The following is a 25,409-nucleotide window of genomic DNA, read 5'->3' as shown; positions in this document are numbered from 1 at the left end:
AGTATTCAGTAAACCGATTCCCATGGTTAATTATAGACTAATAGGCCGCCATTCTCAACTGCCCTCCACCAGCCAATTGACGCTCTTTTGACAAGGAAAGGCCGACCCAACTTTACTGAGCCGTCCTTCACTGAGACTTGAGAGGCAACTCTTTTTTCTTTTTTCTTTTTTAATTATTTTAAAATTTTGTTTTTTATTTTAAAATAGACCAATTATTTAATGATGCATAGGCAATTGACAATGACATGAATTCGTGACTGATCTAACCTTTCTTGTCAAACAGGCAAGAGACAATCCCCGTGAACCAGAAATATATTTTATTCTTACAAAATATATATATATAATATTTTTGAAAAGCACCACACTTTTGAATTTGATACCACACACTTTTCATGTATAATTTCTCAGCCTGGTCAGTATAGGTCAAATTTGTGTCTTTCGGCTCCTCCTTAAGGTAATAGATCATCTCAAGTTCAAATGAACTGAATAACGCTCTGTTAGTTATAATATAAAGGTATTTTTATCTTTTTACTTTTTTAGAAGACAAAAATACCTTTTTATTATAACTTACTGAATATTATCTACTTTAAATAAAATTAAAAAGATCTTAATTCCCTTCCCTGAGGCTACGTCTCTAGGGGAAATAATAATAAATTTTTCCATCAAGTTTAACATCTTAATTTTTTAGGGTAAGTATAAAATAAATTTATAAGTAAACACGCCAAAAAGCTGATCCACTCTCTAGTTTAGTTTTTTTTTTTAAAAAAAAAAAAAAAAAAAAAAAATCCCCGCTTGCCACTAGAGGCGGCTGCGGGCCACCCTCCAGAGGTGGTCGATCACTCCGGGCCAAATTCTTTATTTGAAGATGAAGATCATGGCAGTGAAAAAGAGAGGGGAAAAAAGGAAAAAAAAAAAGAGCAAAAGCCATGTTATTGAGCTCTCATTGCTTGCTTCAAAAGGAGACCAAAGGAGTGGAGGAGACTGTGCAGGACTCAGGAGATTGAACTTTTCTTCTCCTTTACTCTCGAGTTTGAGTAATAATAGGTGTACATTACTCTCGTGTCTTCTTAAAATTTAACATTACTTTTAAATTATCATTGAATCAAAAGTGTAAGATATTGTTCATATTGTTCATGCATGAGTGTTTTTTGTAGTGCTTTTCTATCACTTATGACTTATGATATCAAAAAAAACACTAAAGGACAAGCAATTAATTTGTAGTGGATATTGTTCATGAATGAGTGGTTTTTGTAGTGCTCTTAACTCTATCACTTATGACTTATAATATCAGAAAAGAAGAAGAAGAAAACAGTCGGGGACAAGCTTTGTAGTGGGTATTGTTCATGAATGAAGTGAAAAGTTAGCTTTGGTATTGTGGAAGAAGATTGCAAATCCATTATCCATCATTTCCTTGTTGATGATGAGGATGGTGGTAGTGAAAAATAATGTGAACCCTTTTGACCAGAGAAAGAGAAGAAGAGAAAAAAAGCCAAAAGGATGGAGAAAAGATGTCGCATTATTGATTGGGATCATCAACATTGAGAGAAAAACATCTCTCTCCTCTTTATCTTTCCTGCAAATTGCAATGGGTTGTTTTGTAGTGATTTTCAATCACTTTTGATGGGGTGTTTTTCACTAATCTGGCATTATGGAAGAAGATTGCATATCCATTATCCATCTTTCCTTGGTGATCATGGTAGTGATGAAGAAGAATGTGAACCCTTTTTTGACCAGAGACAGAAAGAGAGATCTAGAAAGGTCGGATAAGAAGGTAAAAGAGAAAGAAAGCCTATGTGGTGTGGCTTTTAAACAATTATACTTTATATCGTATCAAATTCATCAATCAATTCATTTATCTTATCTTCTCAAAACTCTTTGTCAGCCACACCCAACACTTCTCTTCTCCTTTATCTTTCTCAAGTCCCACACATTTCTTGTCCAATGTATGTAAGTGAGTCTCTCTAGGTCTCTTGTCAAATCATTAACATGTGTCAAATTTTCTAGCAACATTTTCGACAAAATGCTAATGTATTAGCCATCTAATCGGATGAGAGATTTGGTCTGAAACTCAACGTGGTTGATAGTAGCTCTAAGCTCGAATTTCACAAAATTATAAACAATCTAAGATATAAAGCTCTAAGCTCTGATGTTGAATCCGTTGCTGGAACAAGCTAATATCATAATCTCTCTTTTAAGCCGACTCAATTTCTTTTCTAAAATTAGAATTAATAAAAAAACAAAAAAAATCAGTCTCAAATAGGCCCCACGTCCACTCAAGGCTGATTTGGCATCCAAGAGCACGGGAGAAAGGGAACATGGTCCCGCGACACGACAGCCACGAGACTGAATGGAGATTGGAGGGCACCGGCAAGGAAAAGGGTCAACAAGAGGAGACGTTTCTTGTCTGCAAATGTTGTCCCACCACCATGTTGAGACAGACAGCGGTTGAGCCGACTATCTGGTCAATATAATATAATTAAACCCACCGCTTCAACTTTAAATTATTATTTAATTGTTTTTAATTGTTACGCTTCATGTCATGAATGATCGGGGGAGTTGACGAGTGTTCATCAACTATCAACAGCGAATTTCTGGCTAAATACAACATATATATATTATTTAATATGAGTTCTAGTGTCGGCAGGTCTCATAATCACAAATTAATTGACAGGTTTCACCCTTGGTTATCCTGGCTATTAAGATTAGAGCATTATCCTGATCATCGGGTGTATGCTGATGGGCATTTGTGAGAGCTACTCTCAACCGGACTTATTTGCTCGGACATGTAGGCTCTTTTATTCGAGAAGTGAGTTGAATTGAAAGTCTCTTACAATTATATAGAGAATGTACGTGTTTTCTATTGAAAACTTGTTATTGTGCATAACAATGATAAATAATATAAAATTAAAAAAAGAAATAAAGAAAGAGTCGAGATATAAATTTACATGGTTCAACAAAATGTTTAAGTCCACAAATAATACAATTATATTTTATTATTAATAATTCAAGTTACAATATATATCCTAATTGTACGAACATAAAATCCAACTTATAAAAATCCTAATTGTACGGACACACCCGTGCAATTAAAACTTCTTTCAATTTCAAGAGATTTCTATAATCCAACTGAAAGGACATGCCATGATATAAAAGCAATATTAATAATTGTGGTTATGCCATGATACAAGAACAATTTCTGGTTTTTTCTGCAAGTTATGCTCCAAAAAGTTTGATGTGACCCGGAAATTGTATATACTATGATATTTAAGAAGAATCTAAAGCCATGCATGGAGGTCCTTTAAGGGGGGCCTGCAATACCAATCTAATCTTTATGCAGTACTGCTAGTGTTAGTGGAATCACTCATGATTTGCTAATTTGCTTTTCAAAAGTCTAACCATGCAAGAGAGAGAGAGAGAGATATTTGATTGGATGCATAAAGATTTGCTATAATTGGGATTATTTCTTAGCCTTTTCTTGTCCCTGTATGTGAAAGGGACTCTCCCTCTCCGAGCAAAAAAACTCCCATGATCTCAACAGAAGGACCCCTAGAGCAAGAGGTTACAGCCTCGGCTGCTCCTCTTCTTCGAACAAAAAAAAATATATAAGGCCGGGATCTAATTCTTCTGGATTGAGGATTGAGCTACTTTTACAACAAAATGTTCAATATCAGACAATCTTGAAGCGTTCAAGGGAGGCTTAGCTAGCTACAAATTAAGGTTGTCCTGCATAGGACAACTTGCCATGTTGAAGATAATACTGGATCACAACACCTGCATTTGACAATAAAGTGTAAGGTGTAGATTAAAAGACAATAAAGTGTGAGGTGGACCAATGCTGGACAGCATCATATTGTACCTACGGTTTTCCTAGTGTTAGAATTAGAATATATGTTTTCCACTATAGGTTAGATTATGTTTTTTTTGAAAGAATATTCACCATTTAGGGTTAGGGTTGCTCTATTCTCTCGAGCACTTATCATAGTTTTTTTTTTAATATTTTTTTTATGAACATTTGTATTGTAAAAATAATCATGTTAATGAGAGCACAATATATCCCTTGAAAAAATTTACAATGGTAAACGTAAATGTCTAACACAGAAGCACTTCAAAATTACTTGTCTTTATCAAAGCAACATAGTAATATTATGTGATATTAAAACACTACATGAAATGGGTCCTAACGAGGACATCAAAATTTGAATGGGGGAAACTATGACACATAAAAAAATTAGTCATACATGGAGTAAGTTGTACCACTTCACTTCAAAAAGCATAGATTAAATAGCGAAACCAAAGATACTGTTGTTGAACCCAATGAAAATGTTTGGTACTAATTAATTAAAGAAAAATTATTAGGATAAATTGGAAAATGATTGTCGAATCAATTACAGTGCAAATGTTAAAGTATGATTCCTCAATGGTAGAAGAGCGCTGAAAACTGTTAGATTTTATAATCCTAAGAAGACGCTAAAAAAATATTGGACTGCTTACCATGATTGTGCCTCAAAAAGAGGTTTATGGAATAAGGTCACATATGCAATTTCGAAACCCATAACAAAAGTTATGTTCATTTTATGATGCAATCAAATTTTATAAACAGCAAACGAATGTTCGAGGGAGACCTAATTAAGATGTAAAATACCAAACTTCTGAGCTATTTAAAGGCAATTTTGGGGATGGGGTTTCATTTGGTGCGACCCTCAACCCTAAAAAACGGCTTACCAGTTTCTAGATTGAGAAAAAAAGAGTTTCGAAGCTAAGATCTTAACATTCTTCTCTAGTACTTAATAGTATATCAATATACTATTAGATATACTATTAAGTAAAATCAACTGCTGGCAAAATCAATCAAGCAATCATACCATATAGGTGGACTCCCATTAAAAAAAAAAAAAAAAATCAAAATCAGTTCTAATATAAAAAAAGGGAAGAAAAAGAAATAATAATTAAAGAATAAAATTATCATAATCACGAGTGTCATTTATTAACCCAATTGGTAAACTGTCTTTATCGATGGAGTGAGTGAGGCCAAATTCCCTGAACTTAGGAGAGAATATAAAGCAGTCACGTTTGACGATGCAGTCCATTAATTGGATTAATCAACTTCCAATTAGACATAAAAATAAAGTTAATTAATGTATAATCATTTTGATTGATAGGCCCGTCGGTCGACAAAATCTTTAGAATCAACATTTGAATAATTGAATATCTCGGAATCTAATCAAACGCCAGTAAAGCACGTGGATATTATCTGCCAACCCGACAAGTGGCTGATTCTCTTGTCCACGAAAACGCTAAACTACGTTGTCGCCCATTGCGTTTAGTAAACCCCTTGTGGCCTTGTGCATGTCCTAGCTAGGGAGTTTGTTGGAGACACAGACACACGGCGAAGATATATATATATAGAGAGGCTCTCTCTGTGAGAGATTAATTAGGCATTGAGATTATGGCTCAGTTTGAAGCCATTTTTCGCCATGTTTACACGCAAACCTTGCTTTTCACCCACTCAAGAGAGGTATTTTTGGTTTGCTAGCTTTCTATTTTTTAAGTTTTAAGTTCTTTGGGGGCGGCTCAACTATCCCTCGTGTGACACCCAAGAGAGGTACCCTTTTGTTTGTTTTTAACTTTTTACGTTTTAATCGGGTGCCTAGACCACCCCTTGGTCAACGAGTGGCTCTGGCCTAACCATCCACATGGCCAAAAGAGTAGTAGGATTATCCTTAGTAATGATCCTACTAGGCAAATTACTTTTGATCGCCCAAACAAGAATTATTGCACCCGATACATACCTTAAAGAGGAATGCTAGGTGTTCAATCTCCTAGTATTCTCCTAGTTCTATCTAAAAAAGTACAAAAGAAAGTGACCATTATTTTTCTTACCCGAGTTTTAAAAAATAATATTCACTTAAGACCATAAGAAAACTTAGCATTTTTCTACCTTAGACATTAGATTGGAATCAATGATGTCAATTTATGAATGGAGAGTTGACAAGAGAAGAAAAATAGTCCATTAGTCTATTCCATATCTAAACAACGAATTTTCTGATCAAATACAACAAAGATTAAAAATAAAATAGCAACTAGATTAGAAATATAGTATTTATATAAATATGAATATTCTGGTGCCGGCAGGCCTCATAATCACAAAATAATTAATGAGATTCACTGTTTGGGATTCAGAATATACCAAGAACATGCCAATATGCCATGATACAAAAACAATTCTGGTTTCCAACAAGTTGTATATATATATATGTTGGACAAAAATTGATGTGAATGAGAAATTTTAGAACAGATTCGAATCTCCAACAAGTTTCAGGTGAGTGAGTAGTTCAAAGCTTGTTGGAACAAGTGAATCCCATAAAAAATTTAGACATTAAAATTAAAATGGTAAAAAAACTATAAGCTTTTAGCATAGTACGATATAAATAATTAGATGTTCTGACAAATTACATGTGTGTGGGGAAGGAGAATAATAGAGCTTGATTGGACCCTGTGCATTATTAATGTTACGGATTTGAAGCTGCATGCCTGGTATATATATAGCCAATATATACGACTTCTGGAGTGATGATAAAGGCATCTGATCAACTTGTCGTGCATGAGGCAAGTTGCCATTTTTTTTTTTTTTTTCAATTTTCTGAGCAGAACAAGTTGCCATGTTGAAGGTATATATAATTATATATTTAATATATTGGCGCAGTAAAATAGATCAAGTGGTCCCTGTATGAGCAATATCACTCAATAGTCGCATTTTAAATATGACATTAAAGTAGTGTAAGGTGAAGAAGGGCTGGACAGCATATATATTGTACGATTTCCCCATAAGTAATAACGAGGAAAAAGAAACACTGCTAAATAGCTTTTTAGCCCTACTTTTTTTTTTTTTTTTTTGGTAACAAACTGAATTTTATTAAAATATAAGAAAGTTAAAGGATAGACACATAAAGTTAAGTAGCCTAGACAGATTAACTCAATCTAAATAGACTACTAACTCTTCAAAGAAGGTGAAGATGAAAGACATTTGTGAATATAGTTCGAGAAAGCCCTTGCCGCGGCGCAATATGATAGACATAACCACCGGGAGTATGAATACTCTAGTGAAGCATCTAAACAGACTTTCACAAAAGCAATAGAAATTTAGATGCACAGTAAGAGTGGAAAAAATGTTTTCAAAAAGAAACCAAAAGGAAAGGAAAAAAAATTCCACAACACTTATGAAGAGTCTAAAACCTAACTGGATCGGGGTTAAAGGAAAGCAATACAAACATGTTACATAATAAAAACACAACAACGTTACAGAAATTAAAAGCAAGCTAAAAAAACAGAGTAAAATGTCCAAAAACCAGCAACTGCGGCGGAGTAGCCCTACTTGGCATGCATTTTTAATTCAATGTTTCTTAGTGGAAATGGTTCTTCTTATTTCACAAAAGCCATGATGATATATATATTTAATATATTGGAGCAGTAAAATAGATCAAGTGGTCCCTGTAATGAGCAATATTACTCAATAGTCGCATTTTAAATATGACATTAAAGTGTAAGGTGAAGAAGGGCTGGAGAGCACATATATTGTACGATTTCCCCATAACGAGGAAAAAGAAACGCCGCTAAATAGCTTTTTAGCCCTACTTTTGTTTTGTTTTTAAACGGAATTCTATTAAAATATAAAAAAGTTATAGGACAGACACATAAAGCTAAGCTAAGCAGCATAGACAGATTAACCCAATCCAAACAGACTACAAACTCCTCAAAGAAGGTGAAGATGAAAGACATTTGTGAATGCAATCCGAGAAAACCCTTGTCGCGGCGCATTCTAATAGACATAACCATTGGGAGTACGAATACTCCAGTGAAGCATCTAAAAAGACTTTCACAAAAGCTACAAAGATTTAGATGAACAGTAATAGTGGGAAAAAAAAAAAAAAAAGTTTCCAAAAAGAAACCAAAAGGAAAGGAAAAAAAAAAATCCACAACACTTATGAAGAGTCTAAAACTTAACCGGATTGGGGTTAACATTACAAAACAGCTGATGGTTTCTGACGTGGCAAACAGTAACCAAATTTTGCCACGTCAGTAATTATTGACGCGCCAACAAATTTTTTTTTGAAGTGCCAAAAATGGCACGTCAATATTTATTGACATGTTAGATTCAGCACGTCAGCATTTCCTGACGTGTTAGTATTTGACATGACAGTAAATTTAAATTCAATTTAATTTTTAAACATTTTATTTAAATAACTTAATATTTAAATATTTCTTGACGTGTCAAAGTGACACGTCAATAAATTTTGACGTGTCACTTTGACACTTCAATAAGTTTATATTTGGCACGTCAGAAATTTTTCTCACGTGTCACTTTTTGGCATGTCAGAAAAATTTCTGACGTGTTAGTAGAGGCACATCAGAAATTTTTCTGACGTGTTACTTTTTGGCATGTCAAAAAACTTTTGACGTGTCAGAAAATTCTGACGCGTTACATCTGACACATTAGAAATTTTTTGTTTCTAACACCCAAAATTTTAACGCCTGACACACGTTAAAAACGCCTTGTGAGAAAAAAAATTCTGACGTGTCAGACCACCTGACATGTCAGAAAACCCATGTCAGCAAAATATTCGTTTTTTGTAGTGGCAAACATGCTACAGAATAAAAACACAACAACGTTACAAAAATTAAAAGCAAGCTAAAAAGTAGAGTAAAATGTCCAAAAACCAGGCGGAGTAGCCCTACTTGGCATGCATTTTTAATTCAATGTTTCTTAGTGGAAATGGTTCTTCTTATTTTGTTTTTTTAAGTGTTATGCGAAAATTGTTTTTATGTTTATAAAAGTGATTTGGGTTTGTATTGTTTGTTAATATTTTTACTTTTTGAAGAAAAACAAAAATACAAAAGGCAAAAATGTTAACAAACTAAGCTTAGATTGTTTACGAATGACAGAGATGGTCATTTTCAATGGGTTTGACGTTGGGTAAAAGAAAAGACTTGGGGCATAGAAATCCTCCTTATATCATTATTTGCAATTTAAAGAGAGAAAGAACATCAAAGATCAAACACAAAATATGGGTGGAGCAACCCAACAACAACCTTAGAACAATCAATATAATGCTTAAAAACCTAAAAACTATTGGGGAATGGCAAATAGATTGGTTCTATCCATTAGGTTCTTGACTCAAAGGTCAAGAGAAAGGTTTCTTTAGATGACAGTTTGAAGGATAGTAATTTACTGTTTTGATATTTGTGTGTTATATAATTGAAAGATTGATTTTTACTATTACGTTATCTCAAGGGTAAATATATCTAAAGTCCTTAGATCAACATGCCAAAAATTTTATCTCCCTAAGTTTTTTTTTTTCGACAATTTACTATTTGGGTTAATCGAAATGCCAAAAAAATTCATACCTTCAAATTTGTTTAACTGCAGTTAAATTGGTTGAAATGCATCATTTTGCCACGTCAGTATAATATATTTTTTTTATTAATTTAATTAAAAAAAATTAATAAAAAAATTAAAGGGGTCCGGCCACCCCTGAAGCCACCAGCCCCTAAACCCAAGGGGTGGCTTTCAAACTACCCCTTCCATTTTTGTTTTTATTATTTTATTTTTTAAATTAAATTAATAAAAATTATTATTATGCTGACGTGACAAAACGGTGCGTTTTAACCAATCTAACGACAGTTAAAAAAAATTTAACGGTAAGGATTTTCTTGGCATTTCGATTGACCCAAGGAATAAATGGTCTAAAAAAAAAAACTTAAGAAGATAAAAATTTTGGTGTGTTCACCCAAAGGCTTTAGATATATTTATCATTCTCTTAATTATATAACATAATATTATTACTCCTCCAAATAAATCAAAAGCCCTATGCCCATTTCTTTTTCTCCTATTTTATATTAACTGCTAGCAAAATCAATCAAAAACAATCACTTCCTATAAGTCGACTCTCATTTAAAAAAAAAAAATCAATATCAGTTCAAATATATACCCAAAATAATAATAATAATAATAATTAAAGAATAAAATCATCATAATGAATGACGAGTGTAATTTAACCCAGACGTTGGTAATCTGTCTTAATCGTTGGAGTGAGACCAAGTTCCATGGACTGAGGAGAGAATCTAAACCAAACACGTCTCACGATGTAGTCAATTAATTAGATTAATCAACCGTAATAATAATTAACTTATAATCAATTTGATTGATGGAATGGGCCACAGGGACAGTAGTGGTCAACAAAATCAACTTTTGAATATCTCGGAATCTAGTCACCGCCAGCAATTAAGCACGTGGATCTGCCAACCTGACAGGCGGCTGATTCTCTCGCTAAACGACGTTGTCGTCCATTGGGTTTTTGCTTTGCCCACTTAAAAAAACCTCAACTAAAAACCTTAGTAAACCCCGTGTTGTCTTGTCTTTGTGCTCAAATATAGTCCTAGAGAGTTTCATTCCAGAGTTGGAGACACAGACACACAGCGATGATATAGAGAGAGGCTCTCTAGTCTCTGAGAGAAAGAGATGAAGCCAATAATTCGCCATGCTCACCCACTCAACGGTGGTATTTTCTTTTTGTTTGCTTCCTAGCTACTTATAAAAAATCTAATTGCTTTTAGGGTGGTCGAATCATCTCCGCCGCCGTGCCACCCAAGAGAGGTACCTTTTGTTTGTTTTCAACCTTTTAAGTTATTTTAATCATATCCATCCCTTGTGTGGCACCTAAGAGAAGTGTCTTTTCAAGTTCTAAGTTCAAATTGATTTAATTAAATTTGATATTATCTCAAACCTACTATACTTGTACTATCTTCATCTACCATACTTAATTATATTATCTTTACCTTCTCCAATTTTCATATAAATAAGAATATTTTGTATTAAAAACATCAAGAATTTAATAAGGGCAAGTTGTAACCCTTTTGAGCTCTAATCTCGTCTCCATTTTCTATTTTTTCATTTTATTATAAGCTTCTTATTTTGGAGACTGTGTTTATCACCTTTGTTCCATTAGTCTATTCCATATCTAAACAATGAATCTCTGATCAAATACAACAAAGAGGAAAAATAAAAGCTTTTTGAGACAATTGTCACTCTAGGTAGCGACCCGAATCCAAAGCTCAGCTAAGATTAAAAGAAGGATCAGTGATAGAAGGCCGCAAATGGAACGAGGATCAGACTAACAATCCAAAGTTCAAACAAAAACTATATATATATATATATATATATATATATATATAATAAACGGGTTTTACTGTTTGGGATTCAGAATATCCTGAGAACATGCCATGATCGACAAAAAAAAACAAATGTGGTTTTTTGTTAAGCTATGGTGGACAAAATATGATGGTGAGACAGAAATTCTAGCTAGCGTAGTAGTTGAGAAAACCTAATTAATACCATGTTGTTCCTTTATTGAGGGCCCTGCAATGCCCTTCTTTATGCAGTGCTAAGAAACTGCTGCTGTGGCTTGCATGTGAGCCGTTCGTTGAGGTTGTGATCTCAAATTACACAAATTTTGTGTGGAGAGAGAGATGATGATGATGAGAGAAATCTTTTAAATGTTTAGGAGGTTTTGGCACATGACAAAAGAAAAAAGGTTATCGTGCATGGGAATCTTGGCATGTTGAGGATAAAATATTGGACCACTACATATATATGACAATCAAGTGTAAGGTGGAGATAAAAAGACATTAATTTGTAAGGTGGAGAAACACTGGAGAGCATGATATTATTGTAGGGTTGCTGCTGTGTAGCTTTGAACCTTATGCAAGGGTGGGTTCCTGTCTTGCAGGTTATGTTTGGCAAGATGACGGACTGAAAAGAGGATCCATGACCCAAAACTCAAAAAAAACTTTTACACTTTTTCTTTCAAAATCAACTCCAACATTCTTACGTTTTACATCAAATTAATCATTTTTTTATTATTATTCAAATTTAAAAAAAAATCACTACAAAACAAAATTTTCACTTTTTTATATAAAACATTTTTATTTTTTTTCTCTCACATCAATCAAGTCTGCTACAGTACCGATCCGCTTCCTAAAGTCCATTCCATTGCCAAACATAGCTGCAATGTCCAAATTTAGGTTCGGTCTATTTTTACATTAAATGTTTTTTTATCAAAAAAAAAAGGTTTTTGGTTGATTATTATTTTTATTGATTTTTTTTTTCAAAAAATCATTTTATGTTATAGCCGCCTTAACGTACGTGTATTTCTAAGTAAATGCTTAGTATTGTAAATAGAATTTTGGATCTCATTTTCACTGGTTGTCTTACCTCGTTGGCTACTGTTACCTCTCTCCTAATTCTTTCACACCTCCTTATCACTGTCAAACTCTTATCCTAACACCTTTCTCATTGTTGTCCCATCACGCAGGGTGGCCAAACTATCATCTTTGGCCGGTTTGGCTGCCTTGAAAGTTCAATTAAGGGGTGGTTGAATTATCCATTTGGTCATTAAAGGTGGTTCAACCATTCTACGTGTTTGATGGGACAACTACGAAAATAGAGGTGATTGAGGAGCAGTAAACATGAGACGTAAAAAAATTTTAAATAACGTGACAAATCGATTCTGATCATTCACGAGTCCTCAATCCCATTGTTAAGTATTCAAATACATGTGATAGTACTTATGAAGTGAGGATCTCAATCGATCCCTTTCTCTTCAGGAATCAGGATTGTCACATGCATGCGTGACAGGAGTACTTCTCGAGTGAGGTAGTACTTAGCTAGTTACGAAGGTGATCATGAGACATGTTGAAATGTTGAGGAGGGCTTAGCCACAAAGGTTGTTGTGCATGGGACATCTTGCCATGATTAAGATAATATTGGACCACTACATATGACAATGAAGTGTAAGGTTGGGAAAAAAGACAATAATTAAATTGTGAGGTGAAGAAATGCTGGACAGCATATATTAATTCCACTGTTTTCCCATACAGAGGAAAAAGTGCATTTGAAACCTAATACATCAAGCGTGCAGGCAAACTTTAACCTTTTACTCTTTTATGTTCCTTGAACTTGTTTCCTTGCTAAAAATGGTCATTTCTTTTTCTGGCCATTACTTATTCTTTATTTCCTTAAACTGTTTTTAAAACATTTGTTTCTCACATTATTTTTTTAGGTCGTTACAAATAGTATCAGAGTAATTTAATAACATAATGTGATCGTAGAACATTGCATAACATTGTTCGTGAGACGAGAATTTTGGAGATTCGAGTAAAGGAGATTTTGACATCTCGATCAAAAGTTGGTTTCACATTGGATGGGCAGATTACTTACATTGAGTGAATGGATTATCAGGTGCTTATGAATGTTAAATGCTACATACATTTATTTTTTATAAAAATAAAACTGGACTCTATAAATGATTATAGAAAAAACGATTTTGAGCGATTCAATCAAGTTTCATCGCGCGGGTCGGTTACTTTTTTTAATGCAATAAGTTGGTACAAATTTTAATTACATTACATGCAGGAATAATTCTTAGATACCATTTTTATTCCTTTGTTATATTTACAAATAAATCCAAAACCCTATGCCCATTTCTCTCTCTCTCTCTCTCATATTTTGTATTAAATGTAAGCAATTAAAATCAATCAAACAATCACATCCTATAGGTGGACTTCAATTATTTTTTAAAATTCAAAACCAGTTAAAAAATAAATAAAAAACAGAAACAAAAACAACAATAAAATAATAAAATCATTATAATCACAAGTGTCATTGAACCCGAGCCATTGGTAAACTGTCTTTATCGTTGGAGTGAGAGAACCAAATTCCCTGAACTTGGGAGAGAATGTACAGCATTTTTCATGACGTTATTCCATTAAATTAGATTAATCAATTTCCAATATATATATATATATTGTTTTGTCTAATTGGAAATTGATTAATCTAATTTAATGGAATAACGTCATGAAAAATGCTGTACATTCTCTCCCAAGTTCAGGGAATTTGGTTCTCTCACTATATATATATATATATATATATATCTTTGAAGAGAAGGTCAACAAAATCTTTACAAGCCAATAACTACTTTTCTTGATTAATCAACCCCCAGTTAATTACACAAAAAAGAAAATATAATTATTTGGGGTCAACAAAATCTATTAGACTCGAATTGAGGTCCTTCTAATTAGAGAAAAATTAGAGATTCTCTAATTGTTAATAGTTATTTTTCATTTTAAATTTAACTTTTTGAAGATTCTGGGAATCTATTTCCAGCCCCGAGTCAGAAATATGTGGCCCCGAGTCAGAAATATGTGGATCTTTCAAGTTGACAAGGCGGCGGATTCCCGTGTCCCACGCAATCGCTAAACGACGTTGTCGCACAATTACGTCTTGGTTTTGGCCACCACAGAACCCTAGTAAATTGCGTGTGGGTGCCTTGTGGTTGTACAAGAAGGTTCCTATAAAGAAGAGGTCGGAGAGAGTTTCGTTTCAGAGACGGAGACACAGACGCCAAGAGAGAGAGAGCGAAAGAGATTAATCTCTGAGATTAATTATGGCCCAGCTGAAGGCAATTTCTCCTTGTTCATCCACAAATCTTGCTCTTCACCCACCCAAGAGAGGTACCCTCTTGTTTGCTTTCGAGTTTTTGAGTTTTAATTGACATTTTTTTTTGTTGTTCTTTGAAATTTATTTGCATTTTCCAATCGCATTTTTCTCTGACCATTGATTATCTAAGATCTGGGCTCTGTTTGCTCTGTGTCCATTTCCGAGGCACAGAGAAGAAAAAAAACGTATAAATCTTGCTCGCAAATGTTTTCTAACATTCTGGGCTCTATTTGTTTTGAAGCTTGTTTTTGTGAGCTTTGTGAAAAATTATTTCTGCTGATGCTCACACAAAAATCTTTCTTTTCACCCACCCAAGAGAGATACCTCTTGTTTCGTTTCAACTTTTTGAGTTTTAATTCATTTCTTCTTTTTGTTTTTCATTCAAATTTATTTGCATGTTTCAACCGCATTTTTCTGTGAGCATTCATTATCTAAGATCTGTAATCTGCTTGCTTTGTTGATATACGGTTCCAAGGCAAATCCTGGTTGCAAATGTTTTTTAACATTCTGGGCTCTGTTTTTCAAGCATGTTTTTGTTTTCCATGAGCTTCGTGAAAAAATATTTTTGCTGATGCTTACCCAACCCAAGAGAGGTGCCTCTTGTTTTCTTTCGACCTTTTTTAAGTTTTAATTGCCTTTTCTTTTTGTTGTTCTTTAACATTTATTTGCATGTTATATATATATATTTGCATGTCTCAATCGCATTTTCTGTGAGTATTGATTATGTAAGATTTGAACTTTGTTTGCTTAGTTGATACATTTCCCAGGCACATAGAAGAAAAAAAGTGCAAATCTTTTTTTTTTTTGTAAGAAAAAAGTACAAATCTTGGTTGCAAATGTTTTCTAACATTCCGGGCTCTGATTTTTTAAGCATGTTTTGCTGTGAAAAAATATTTCTGCTGATGCTCACCCACAAATATTGCTTTTCACCCACCCACCCCCCAAGAGAGGTTTGTTTCCTTTCGACTTTTTAAGTTTTAATTTTTTTTTTTTTATTTGAAATTTATTTCCAAGTTTCGGCCTCATTTTCTGTGAGCATTGATTATCTAAGATCTTAATCTGCTTGCACGTAGAAGAAAAAATACAAATCTTGGTTGGAAATCTTTTTTAACATTCAAGGCCTATCTCTTTAAGCATGTCTTTGTTTTCCATGAACTTTGTGAAAAATTATTTCAGCTGAAATATATCATTTTTTGGTGAAACCCAATAGAGAATTTACTCCCCACATGATAGAACGGCAGCAGTTTGATATTGAGTCAATTTTCACCCAATAATGTTATGAAATCAAAAGTCTGCTGCAAACATTAAATCCGTCTTTTGAAAGATAGAAAATGAAGATTTTGATTTCAAGTAGTTGAATTTCATTTTTATGTTTGGTTCTGTTATCTGCAATTGAATTTCTGAGATTATGTATAATGGATTCTAATTTTACAGGGTCATTGCTGTATAATGGCAAAGTATTCTGCCCCAGGAATTTGTCTTCGTTCCCAGAGGTAGTTTATTCGATTAAAAGTTAATAATGGTCTTTCCATGCCTCTTTATATATAATATTCCTTGTGTAAGTAACGAATTTACTTTGAGTTTTGTTGGCAGTTGGCAGCTAGAACGAGTGAGCTCCATGGTCATGCTATTGCAACTACTAGTAACAGCAGAAATATTACAAAGTCTCATAACAATCAAGGTGAGGTTGTTAGGTTATTGTATATGTTTATGCTATTATATTGTTTGGTATTATGGGCTAAGAACTTTTCGTTTTGGGAGTTAGTATCAGTCAATGCTTGCTATCTTTGGTTATTCTTTTCATGATAGTGTTTTTGAATGGATCGTGCTCCGGCTATCATGTTCCTTGATATTTGATAACATAGATGTCTTTCAAGACATTTTATATGCATTGTTTGAGATTTATCAAAAAAAAAAAAAAAAAAATCTTTGTCTAGCCTCTGTGGTTGTAACGCTTATGATTTGCCCTCGAGATGCAGTTATACAAGCAATTCTGCAGAGTGAGAGGGACATTCAAATTTCTGGAGCTACAAAGGTTAGAGGGTTACGTGGTCAACTCGATAAAGTTGTTCTAGCCTATAGTGGTGGCTTAGACACATCTGTCATTGTCCCATGGCTAAGGTATGTATCGTGTTTCATAGTCCCTTTTTTATTTTTTGGCTTGGAACATTCCCCCTAGTTTTTTATCAATCAAGTACACAGGGTTCTTTAGTTGTACTCTTCTTCCCAATTTAGCAGGTATTAGGATAGTCCCTGTTCTTTCTGGCTTGGAACATTCCCCCTAGTTTTTTGTCAACTAGGTACACAGGGTTCTTTAGTTCTACTCTTCTTCCCAATTTAGTCAGTATTGGAATACATTTATGGGAGTATGAAACTAGACATCACATGCTCTTTTCTTTCAGGGAAATTCACGTCCTTTAGTTTTAAAATGTTTATTTTATGAAAGGGGAGATAGAGCAGTAAGTTTAGAGGAGATAAGGTAGAACAACAATTTGCAGGCACTGTATTTTGGAGTAATGGAGATGACTTTCGTATAAGTATTCTGGTCTTGGAGGTTTTGCTCCCTTCAAGGTCCAAGGTTCAACACCTCTTGGGTGTAAACAATCCGTTGGGGCCACACCCCCTAGTGAAAAACCAACGATTTACCCAGTTCCATGTAGGAAAACTTCTGAGGTTCCCCAATATCAAAAAAAAAAAAAAAGTATTCTGGTATTGACTTTGGGTCTAAGGAACTGTTGATAATTTTGCCTGATCAAATGTTAGTTCTATGCTTGACATTTTCTTTTGCAGATTTTGTCAAATATTTACAAACAAAAAGAAACTTGTGGAGTGGATGCTTCTTGCTTTCTTTTTAGACGTTATATGCTGCTCTGATTATGCAAAGTGATTTTTTTCTTAACTTTCCCATTGCAGGGAGAACTATGGCTGTGAAGTTATTTGCTTTACTGCGGATGTTGGTCAGGTAACTTTTGGTGGACGATACTTTTCAATTCCTCCTGGCCGGTGGTATTACCGCCTTCCTTCTTGTCTTATTTGTGTGCTTTGTCCGAAATGCTAAAATTCATAGGGTATAGCTGAATTGGAAGGCTTGGAGAAGAAAGCTAAAGCCAGTGGGGCTTCTAAGTTAGTGGTGAAGGACTTGAGGGAGGAATTTGTACGAGATTACGTATTTCCTTGCTTGAGAGCTGGGGCAATTTATGAGAGGAAATATTTGCTGGGAACTTCGATGGCACGCCCTGTTATTGCAAAAGTAAGCTCTTACTTAGAAGTTTGTTACATTGTAGTAGTTTTTATATACAGTAAGCATGTGGACTTTCAAGGAACATTAATAATAACTGTTTGGAGCTCTCGTAGAAGTGAGCTTGCTTTTCCTCTGGTTTGTTCTTGTTGCCATTCGTTGTTTCTGATAGAGTGGACTTTAGATCCTTTATTTGTGCTTTTTTGTAATTTAAATAAATCAACAGTATTTTTTTGTTTTGGTTGAAGAAGCCGCTTCCTTTCTCAGCTATTTGTTATCAACTTTTTTTATTTTAAATGATACTCTTTCTGTCTGATCTTATATGTATTACTTCTTTAACAGGCCATGGTGGATGTTGCCAGAGAAGTTGGAGCTGATGCTGTCTCTCATGGATGCACAGGAAAAGGAAATGATCAGGCATGCCTCATGGTTGAAGTCTAGATTTTATGACCCCGTCAAGTATTTTTGTCTTATATGAATCTCGCTTGCTGTTTTGTGTAATCAGGTTCGCTTTGAGCTTACATTCTTTGCTCTGAATCCCAAGCTAAATGTTGTAGCTCCTTGGAGGGAATGGGATATTAGAGGAAGAGAAGATGCTATTGAATATGCTAGGAGGCATAATGTGCCCGTCCCAGTCACAAAAAAATCCATATACAGCAGGGACAGGAACTTATGGCACCTTAGCCATGAGGTAACATTCACGTCTCCTTTCCCTATTTTGCTATAGTGGTATAGAATTGTCCACTACATCTTGTGCAGTCATTCCTCTATTTTGTCTTGTGCCCCCAGATTTTTTTAATTGGTGTAGGTCTTGGGTTTGAGTATGTTGCTCAGGAATTTTTGTATGAGATGAGCTCATTTTTTGCTTTCTTTGTTTCCTTTAGCCCCTCTCTCTCTCTTTTTCTCTCTCTCACGTGTGTACATTCTATGCCATTAAAGGGCGACATTTTGGAAGACCCGGCAAGCGAGCCTAAGGAGGATATGTACATGTTGACAGTGGACCCAGAAAGAGCTCCAAATGAGCCAGAGTAAGTTTTCCTGTGAAGTTTTCAGTTTGACCCCTGTATCATTATCTATTGATGTGGATGCAATTTTTAAAATTTTCTTGTATTCTTTCTGATGACCTCGTTCCTTGTAGATATGTTGAAATTGGGATAGAATCGGGTTTTCCTGTTGCAATCAATGGGAAGAGGCGTTCTCCGGCAACTCTACTTGCTGAGCTCAACGAGATTGGTGGGAGGCATGGAATTGGCCGAGTTGACATGGTTGAAAACCGACTCGTTGGTATGAAAAGCCGTGGAGTCTATGAAACTCCGGGTGGGACAATCCTTTTCACCGCTGTACGAGAGTTGGAGTCTTTAACTATCGATCGAGACAGCATGCGATTTAAGGATGTGAATGCCCTCACATATGCAGAGCTAGTGTATGCTGGCAGATGGTTTGACCCACTTCGCGAGTCAATAGATGCATTCATGGAGAAGATTACCGAGACTACAACAGGTTCAGTTAGACTCAAACTGTTCAAAGGTTCTGTTACTGTAGCAGGCCGACGGAGCCCTAAAAGCATGTACATGCAAGATCTCTCTTCTTTTGAGGACAGCATGATGTATGATCAAGCTGATGCTGCTGGATTTATACGACTTTATGGTCTTCCAACAAAGGTTCGATCAATGCTTAAGCGGGGTATCTAAGGTGATCAGGCTGAGGCTGATGGGTTTATACAGCTTTACGGTCTTCCATCGAAGGTTCAATCAATGCTTAAGCGGGGTATCTAAAGCTTGTCCCCCTTTGTTTTGTCTTTCTGATCACCAATCCATTTGGATTAGTTTAATAACTGCTATTAGGTTCTTAGGATTTACCATCTATTTAGTGTTCCCTCTTGTGACGTGTTAATTTTGTGATTGATTTGGACAACAATGGAAGCCTTATTTATTCTTCTTTTTTCTTCTGTACTTCTGTTGGTGCACATATATTCTTCTACAACTTTATTGAAGCAACTTCAATAGGATGCCCATTAGGGGAAAGGAGATGAGATTTCATCTCCTTGAGGATGAACTTCATGGTTGCATCCAGTTATAAAGATGCCAATCCAATAATATCCCATCAGATTCAAACAGGTTCTGGCTTTTAATTCAACTTGGATTTTCTGCTAGGGCAATGATTTCAATATTGTAAATCCATCAAGACTATTTCCAAAAGCTCAGGGAAGAAGTCTGCATCAAGAATTCCTGAAAAGTAAATAGGTTCACTAACTGATATGCACTGTTATCATTGTCTAACAATTAAGCCCTTCTCCTCTACATGTTCATCCTTTCTGTAAGTTGCCAACATCTTCTGCTTTTTAATGGGACTCTAAAATAATGTGAAACTTTAATCTCACATGAATGTTTGGTTCTAAGCCATTGCTTAAGCCAGACTGATGCCTTCTCAAAACTATCGACCTTTCCAAGGAACAATGACATATAGTAGGAGAGAAATCTCAACAATGGCATAACAATATAGACTTGCATATTTTTTTAAAGTACGAAATCTCAATGTATGACAGAATTGGATGTTTTTAACTTTCTGATATTGACACATGGATTGTAGATACTTTATGGATGAAAAAAGTTGGATTAAGTTATCCTTCAAATTGGGTCGGAAAATTTTCTTTTACTCGATTTATTAAAATGACATGTGTCCTAAATACATATGATTCTCACGTGCTTTTTCAATAGAACATATTAAAAATGATCCAAATATTCCTTGATTCACAAGCCCTCTCCAGCTTTTTTTTTTCTTTCCAAATTTGACAATATGCCTTCATGATGATCCTTAATATGATGATTCAAAAGAACAATGCAACAAAAAATAACTTCCCTTGCTCTAAAATTGCCTCTTTTCTTTTAGGAAGACTTGCTGATTGGGATACTTTATAATTCTTATGGTATTTTATCATGCACAATTTTTTAAATTTCAATAATTGTTTTGAAATTAAAAATGACTGAGATTATCATGCACATCTGTAACTTATCATTTATTTATATTTTTTAAAATTTTCTTTAATTTAAGGGATTTATTTTATTTTATTTTTACACTTCTCATAGATGGCATTTTGGTATTTTCAGACCTCTTACTGGGGTATATTAGACATTTCATGCATTTACCATACAAATTAACCAAAAAAATAGCTTTTATTAAATAATATTTTATTTGTCCTTTTATGTCACTTCCAGACCCTTTTTACGAGCGTGTGGTTCCCACGAGAAATGGCGGGCAAGAGGGATGGCATTTGATGTAAAAACCACAGCAGAGTGAGGTCATTTCCACTATTCTCTCTCTAAACCCTCAATTCCATTCCGTTACAGATCGACTTACAGTTTCTTTCCCAAACGAACTCTCTCTCTCTAAAACCTCTCGCGTAATGATCGGACTAAGCCGCTTGATCACGGTGACAGCGACGCCGCCGCTGTTCCGGCTGGCGCGGCTCGCTCTGAGCCGATTCTATTCCCCCTCCGCCTCGGCCGCTGCTCAGCCTCAAGCCGACTACTACTACTACGGAGCCGAGAGCGAGAGCGAGCGGCTGGCGGCGGCTGCAATGGCGGATTCGGAGGGCTCGGGGCCGAACCGAGGGGTGCAGTGGGTGTTCATTGGGAACCCCGGCGCCAAGAGGCACGTGTACGCTGTGAGGCTCGCGAAGCTTCTAGAAGTTCCTCACATTTCAATGGCTAGCCTGGTCCGTCAAGACCTCAGCCCTCGCTCTGCGCTCTACAAACAGGTCTCTGATTCTCTGCTTTCGCTTTGTGTTTTTCGAAGTTGTTTTTTGTGTTTTTGCTTTGTGGTCACTGGTTTAGTTCTTTGATTTTGTGCTGAGAAGTGTTATTGGTTGATTTTGTTGATGATCTCTATTTTCAGGGTGGAGTTAATTAGATTTTAAGCATGATTAAAGGTGAAAAATGCTAAGATAATCTTGACCATTTGATTGAATAATGATTAAAATTTCGAGAATTCTAACGTAAAGTTTCGAATCCATAGTTGTTTGAATGAAGACAGAGATCAGGTCTGGTGGTTTGGGATTTGAGGGTGTTTTGGTCAATTCACTTTTTGAAGGTCATGGTAGATATGGTGCTTTGCTGGAAGGGCCATTTTTGTAAATGGAGCTGATAAATATCTGTCTTTGTTCAACTACATTATGCATTGTGAGTTTCTCTGCTATATACCAACCAAAAAAAAATCCTTTTTTTTAATTGCACGACAAATTTGCCTTTTTATTGTTAAAGATAAAAAATGGAAAAGATATTTACTTATGTGAAGAATCTTTCGGGATTTAACATTTCACCTGCAATATTTTGGGCTGTATTGTCTTCGGAAAATGAGGATAGGCGTATATATGTATAGTATTGTTGGAAAATATCATGGATCGTCACCAAAAAAAAAAAAAAAGAATCCCTATTCAAGATCAATGCAGTTCCTTTTTGGGTGGCTGTGGGGTGCTCGAAAGAAGTATTACAAATTGGCTTCTGGGTACCAAATAAGCAAAATGATTTACTTGTATGGTTCTAAGAACAAAATGGGATTGCTCGGTTGAATTATGCCAAAATACTAGGATACTAGAAGTATATCTGTGATCTGTCTTGAAAGACTTTACAATTGTTTAAATGAAAATGGATGGTGCAATTTAAGATGCAAAGCTTTTTGAAGTATATCTGTGAGACTGTGAACCAAGCTGGAAACTGTAGTTGGTCGATGAGGATCTGGAGGAGACATCCTTTTGAAGTTAGTGTGTGTACCATTACCAGTGTGTAGATGAAGTATTTTATGAGTATTCTAAAATAACCATTCCATGTTGGCATTATTACTGTATTATTGTCAATATTGTAAGGAATTCTAGAGCTGTGATTATTGCTGATTACATCAAAGCTTTCATAAACTAGTGGAGGGATTGGAAATTTTCTAAAAAAAATAAGTATGATAGTCCTTTATCAGAACCAATGCAGTATTAATATCCCACTCACTTTATATTATCTTTTTATATTTTCTCTTTCATGATCTGAAAATAGATTGCAAATGCTGTCAATCATGGGGAACTTGTTCCAGAGGATATAATATTTGGGCTGTTGTCGAAGAGATTGGAAGATGGGTATTACCAAGGTGAAAATGGGTTTATTCTGGATGGAATTCCTCGTTCACCAATCCAGGCTGTAAGTCTTTTATTACAGACACTTGACCTTCTTATGACTGGCCTAATGCACATTTCATCTGTTGTATGTACTTGACTTTGTCAGACTACTTAAATTTTGTCTTTTGGAATCTGCAATAATTGCTTTGGTTCCCAGATATTGTTATACTCAGATAAAAAGGATGCAAGGTTGGATTTAATTCAACTTTACTTCTTCCTCAGCGTCAGTATACCTGTCGAGATATTCTGCTCTAGGGTCATGCTTGCACCTCATTAGAAACATGCATTGATGATAACACAACTTGGACTAGTGCAGCCATGAACTCTAATCTTTTGTCACAGGGGATCCTTGACCAACTTGCGGAGATTGATCTCGTTGTGAATTTTAAATGCACAGAGGATTGCTTGGTGAAACACCAAAGAGGTAGTCTTTTTTCCCCCTATTGAATCTCATGAGATAAACAACTCCCAAGGTAGAAGTTTCTGGTATGGCGATGCATTTCTCTCAACCAAAATCCTTAAATGCTGATGCAGATGGTACCTGGAAGGAAAAACTCCAAGTCTATGCAAAACAGGTAATCCTCAATTCTCATATCTCGGTACTTCCCTTGCATTTTTGTAGATGCTTCCTGATCTGAACTTAATCATGAACGTCCATCTTGCATGGTATTGTTTTTATGTTTATCACTAGTGATGGTTTCCACTTTCTTTTGGTCCAGTCACAATTTTCACATCCCTTGGTGAAATTTGAAATGGGTGGGAAAATTTATTTATGAGTTGTCAAATCACCAATTGTTTCAAAAGTTTAAGTTCATAAGAAATAGTAAATCTAATCATTTAATTGAATATATAATATTCCCCCTCACGTATGGGTTCAAATTTCCTCTTAACAAGTGAGGTCTAACACATAGATATTTAACTAAAATGAGAGATAAATTGTAGAGTCAAATTTCGAACTTAGAACTTCAGAATATTATGTTAAATCACCAATTGTCCCGAGAGCTTAAGCTGATGATAGAAAATGTTGAATTTACTTATTTAATAAATATTCTAAACATGTATTAGGCAGTGAGACAAATCGAAGTTCCTGTTTTAAGCTTTGTACCTTTCATTCTAATTTGGTGCTAGAACTGTAGAAAGTGACATCATAGTTGTCTAACCGGAGAGAAGTGAAACAAAATTTGGGCAACACAGTTTGAGTATATCACACATCTTGAGATTGCTTTTTCTGTGACTTGTAATAACCCAACCTGGAATATGCCTATTTTGAGATGGTTAATTCCCTTTCAAAAAGTCAATTGACTATGGTTCTGCCAGCCATTGTAATTCATTGTGTTTTAGTTAGATTAATTAGTCAGAAAGGACTTCTATTATATATTATTTTTAATCCTAGGGCAGCTGAATTCCATTATGATATATGGAAAGCAAACTTCTTGCGTCATTCTGGCATTTGTCTCTGGCTAAGGCTAATAGTCCTTTAGGCTGTAAATTTTTCCTTTCTTTCTTCTTCTTATTCCTTCTGCTCATCTGCATGGTGACTCACATTTAGAGAGACAGACTTATTTCTCATGGTTCAAGCCCTTGGTTCCAAGAATGGATCATTGCTCTTCATTGGGAAAGTTCGTCATTAGAGAAAACTGATACTGGAAACAGCCGTTAAAAACTTTTGTGCTACATTGATACATTATTAATAACCTTTTGACGACCCTGCAGTGTGATGGAAAGCAATTTTTTTTAATTCCTTTCTGTGTTGGTGGGTTTTTCTGAGCCACGATGCTCATATTATATGTATATATAATAACATAATCAGAAGGGGAGGTGAGTTTTCATGATTTTTTTTTTCTTCCCAGAGCAAGCCACTAGAAGAATATTACAGCAAACAGAAAAAGCTTCTTGATTTTCAAGTTGGCAGTGCACATGGGGAGACTTGGCGAGGGCTTTTGGCTGCATTACAGCTACAACATATATACGCCGCCTGTTCTTCACATAAACTCACCACAGGATTCGATTGGCTTTAGTTTAGTGCTATGATTCTTTACCATGTTTTCTTTTTTTTCTTTTTTTTTTTCTTCGAGTTTACAGTAAATATGAGGCTTAGTTCTAAGATTCTCATCCATGTTTTGACTTCTTTACTGTAAATATGTGTAACGCGAATCACATTGTTAGGCTGAGAGTCTTGTAGCAAATGCTTTGAAATAGTGTTGAAATCTCTTGTACTCATCGGTTTATCAAGTGTAAGCAGTTCTCATCATTCAAATTGTAATATAGTTTTGGCAGCCTGGAAAACAACCTTTTTGAGCTTCTACAAACGACTTCTTTGTTTCTCTTTCCCTACAAATTACGCACTTGACCTATTTTCTCTCGGTTTTAACAAAAACAACTAACACAAAAGAGTTAAGTAAAAGGGCTAGGTAGTTTGGGGGGACATTAAAACTTTTTAAAGTTTGAAAATACGTTCCAAT

The 25,409-nt window shown here is 35.0% G+C and overlaps 2 protein-coding genes across 2 annotated transcripts; both read left to right on the top strand.

Annotated features, from left to right (window-relative positions):
• Positions 1-14,386: 14,386 nt before the first annotated feature.
• Positions 14,387-19,737, top strand: LOC132175078 (argininosuccinate synthase, chloroplastic). Its single transcript, XM_059586894.2, has 10 exons — positions 14,387-14,565; positions 15,986-16,044; positions 16,145-16,232; positions 16,531-16,672; positions 17,465-17,513; positions 17,619-17,801; positions 18,132-18,206; positions 18,295-18,480; positions 18,729-18,817; positions 18,928-19,737. Exons 1-10 carry the CDS (start codon positions 14,499-14,501, stop codon positions 19,478-19,480), a joined length of 1,491 nt encoding a protein of 496 aa, XP_059442877.1. The 5' UTR covers positions 14,387-14,498; the 3' UTR covers positions 19,481-19,737.
• A 1,219-nt stretch (positions 19,738-20,956) lies between these two features.
• Positions 20,957-25,271, top strand: LOC132175188 (putative adenylate kinase 7, mitochondrial). Its single transcript, XM_059587054.2, has 5 exons — positions 20,957-21,546; positions 22,829-22,969; positions 23,290-23,371; positions 23,482-23,522; positions 24,798-25,271. The coding sequence occupies exons 1-5, from the start codon at positions 21,193-21,195 to the stop codon at positions 24,963-24,965; spliced, it is 786 nt and encodes a 261-aa protein (XP_059443037.2). The 5' UTR covers positions 20,957-21,192; the 3' UTR covers positions 24,966-25,271.
• The last annotated feature ends 138 nt before the right edge of the window (positions 25,272-25,409 follow it).

Source organism: Corylus avellana, chromosome 3, assembly GCF_965113065.1.
Source record: "Corylus avellana chromosome 3, dhCorAvel1.hap1.2, whole genome shotgun sequence".
In the NCBI taxonomy this organism is placed as follows: Eukaryota; Viridiplantae; Streptophyta; class Magnoliopsida; order Fagales; family Betulaceae; genus Corylus; species Corylus avellana.
The sequence above is the reverse complement of the archived record's forward strand: the minus strand, read 5'-3'. Positions and strand labels throughout refer to the sequence as shown.

Coding starts and splice junctions, on each gene's coding strand:
- LOC132175078 (XM_059586894.2), top strand. CDS start 14,499: ATGGCCCAGCTGAAGGCAATTTCTCCTTGTTCATCCACAAATCTTGCT. Junction 16,233..16,530: donor AAAGTCTCATAACAATCAAG/GTGAGGTTGTTA, acceptor CTCGAGATGCAG/TTATACAAGCAATTCTGCAG. Junction 18,207..18,294: donor CAGGAAAAGGAAATGATCAG/GCATGCCTCATG, acceptor TTGTGTAATCAG/GTTCGCTTTGAGCTTACATT.
- LOC132175188 (XM_059587054.2), top strand. CDS start 21,193: ATGATCGGACTAAGCCGCTTGATCACGGTGACAGCGACGCCGCCGCTG. Junction 22,970..23,289: donor CTCGTTCACCAATCCAGGCT/GTAAGTCTTTTA, acceptor CTTTTGTCACAG/GGGATCCTTGACCAACTTGC. Junction 23,523..24,797: donor TCCAAGTCTATGCAAAACAG/GTAATCCTCAAT, acceptor TTTTCTTCCCAG/AGCAAGCCACTAGAAGAATA.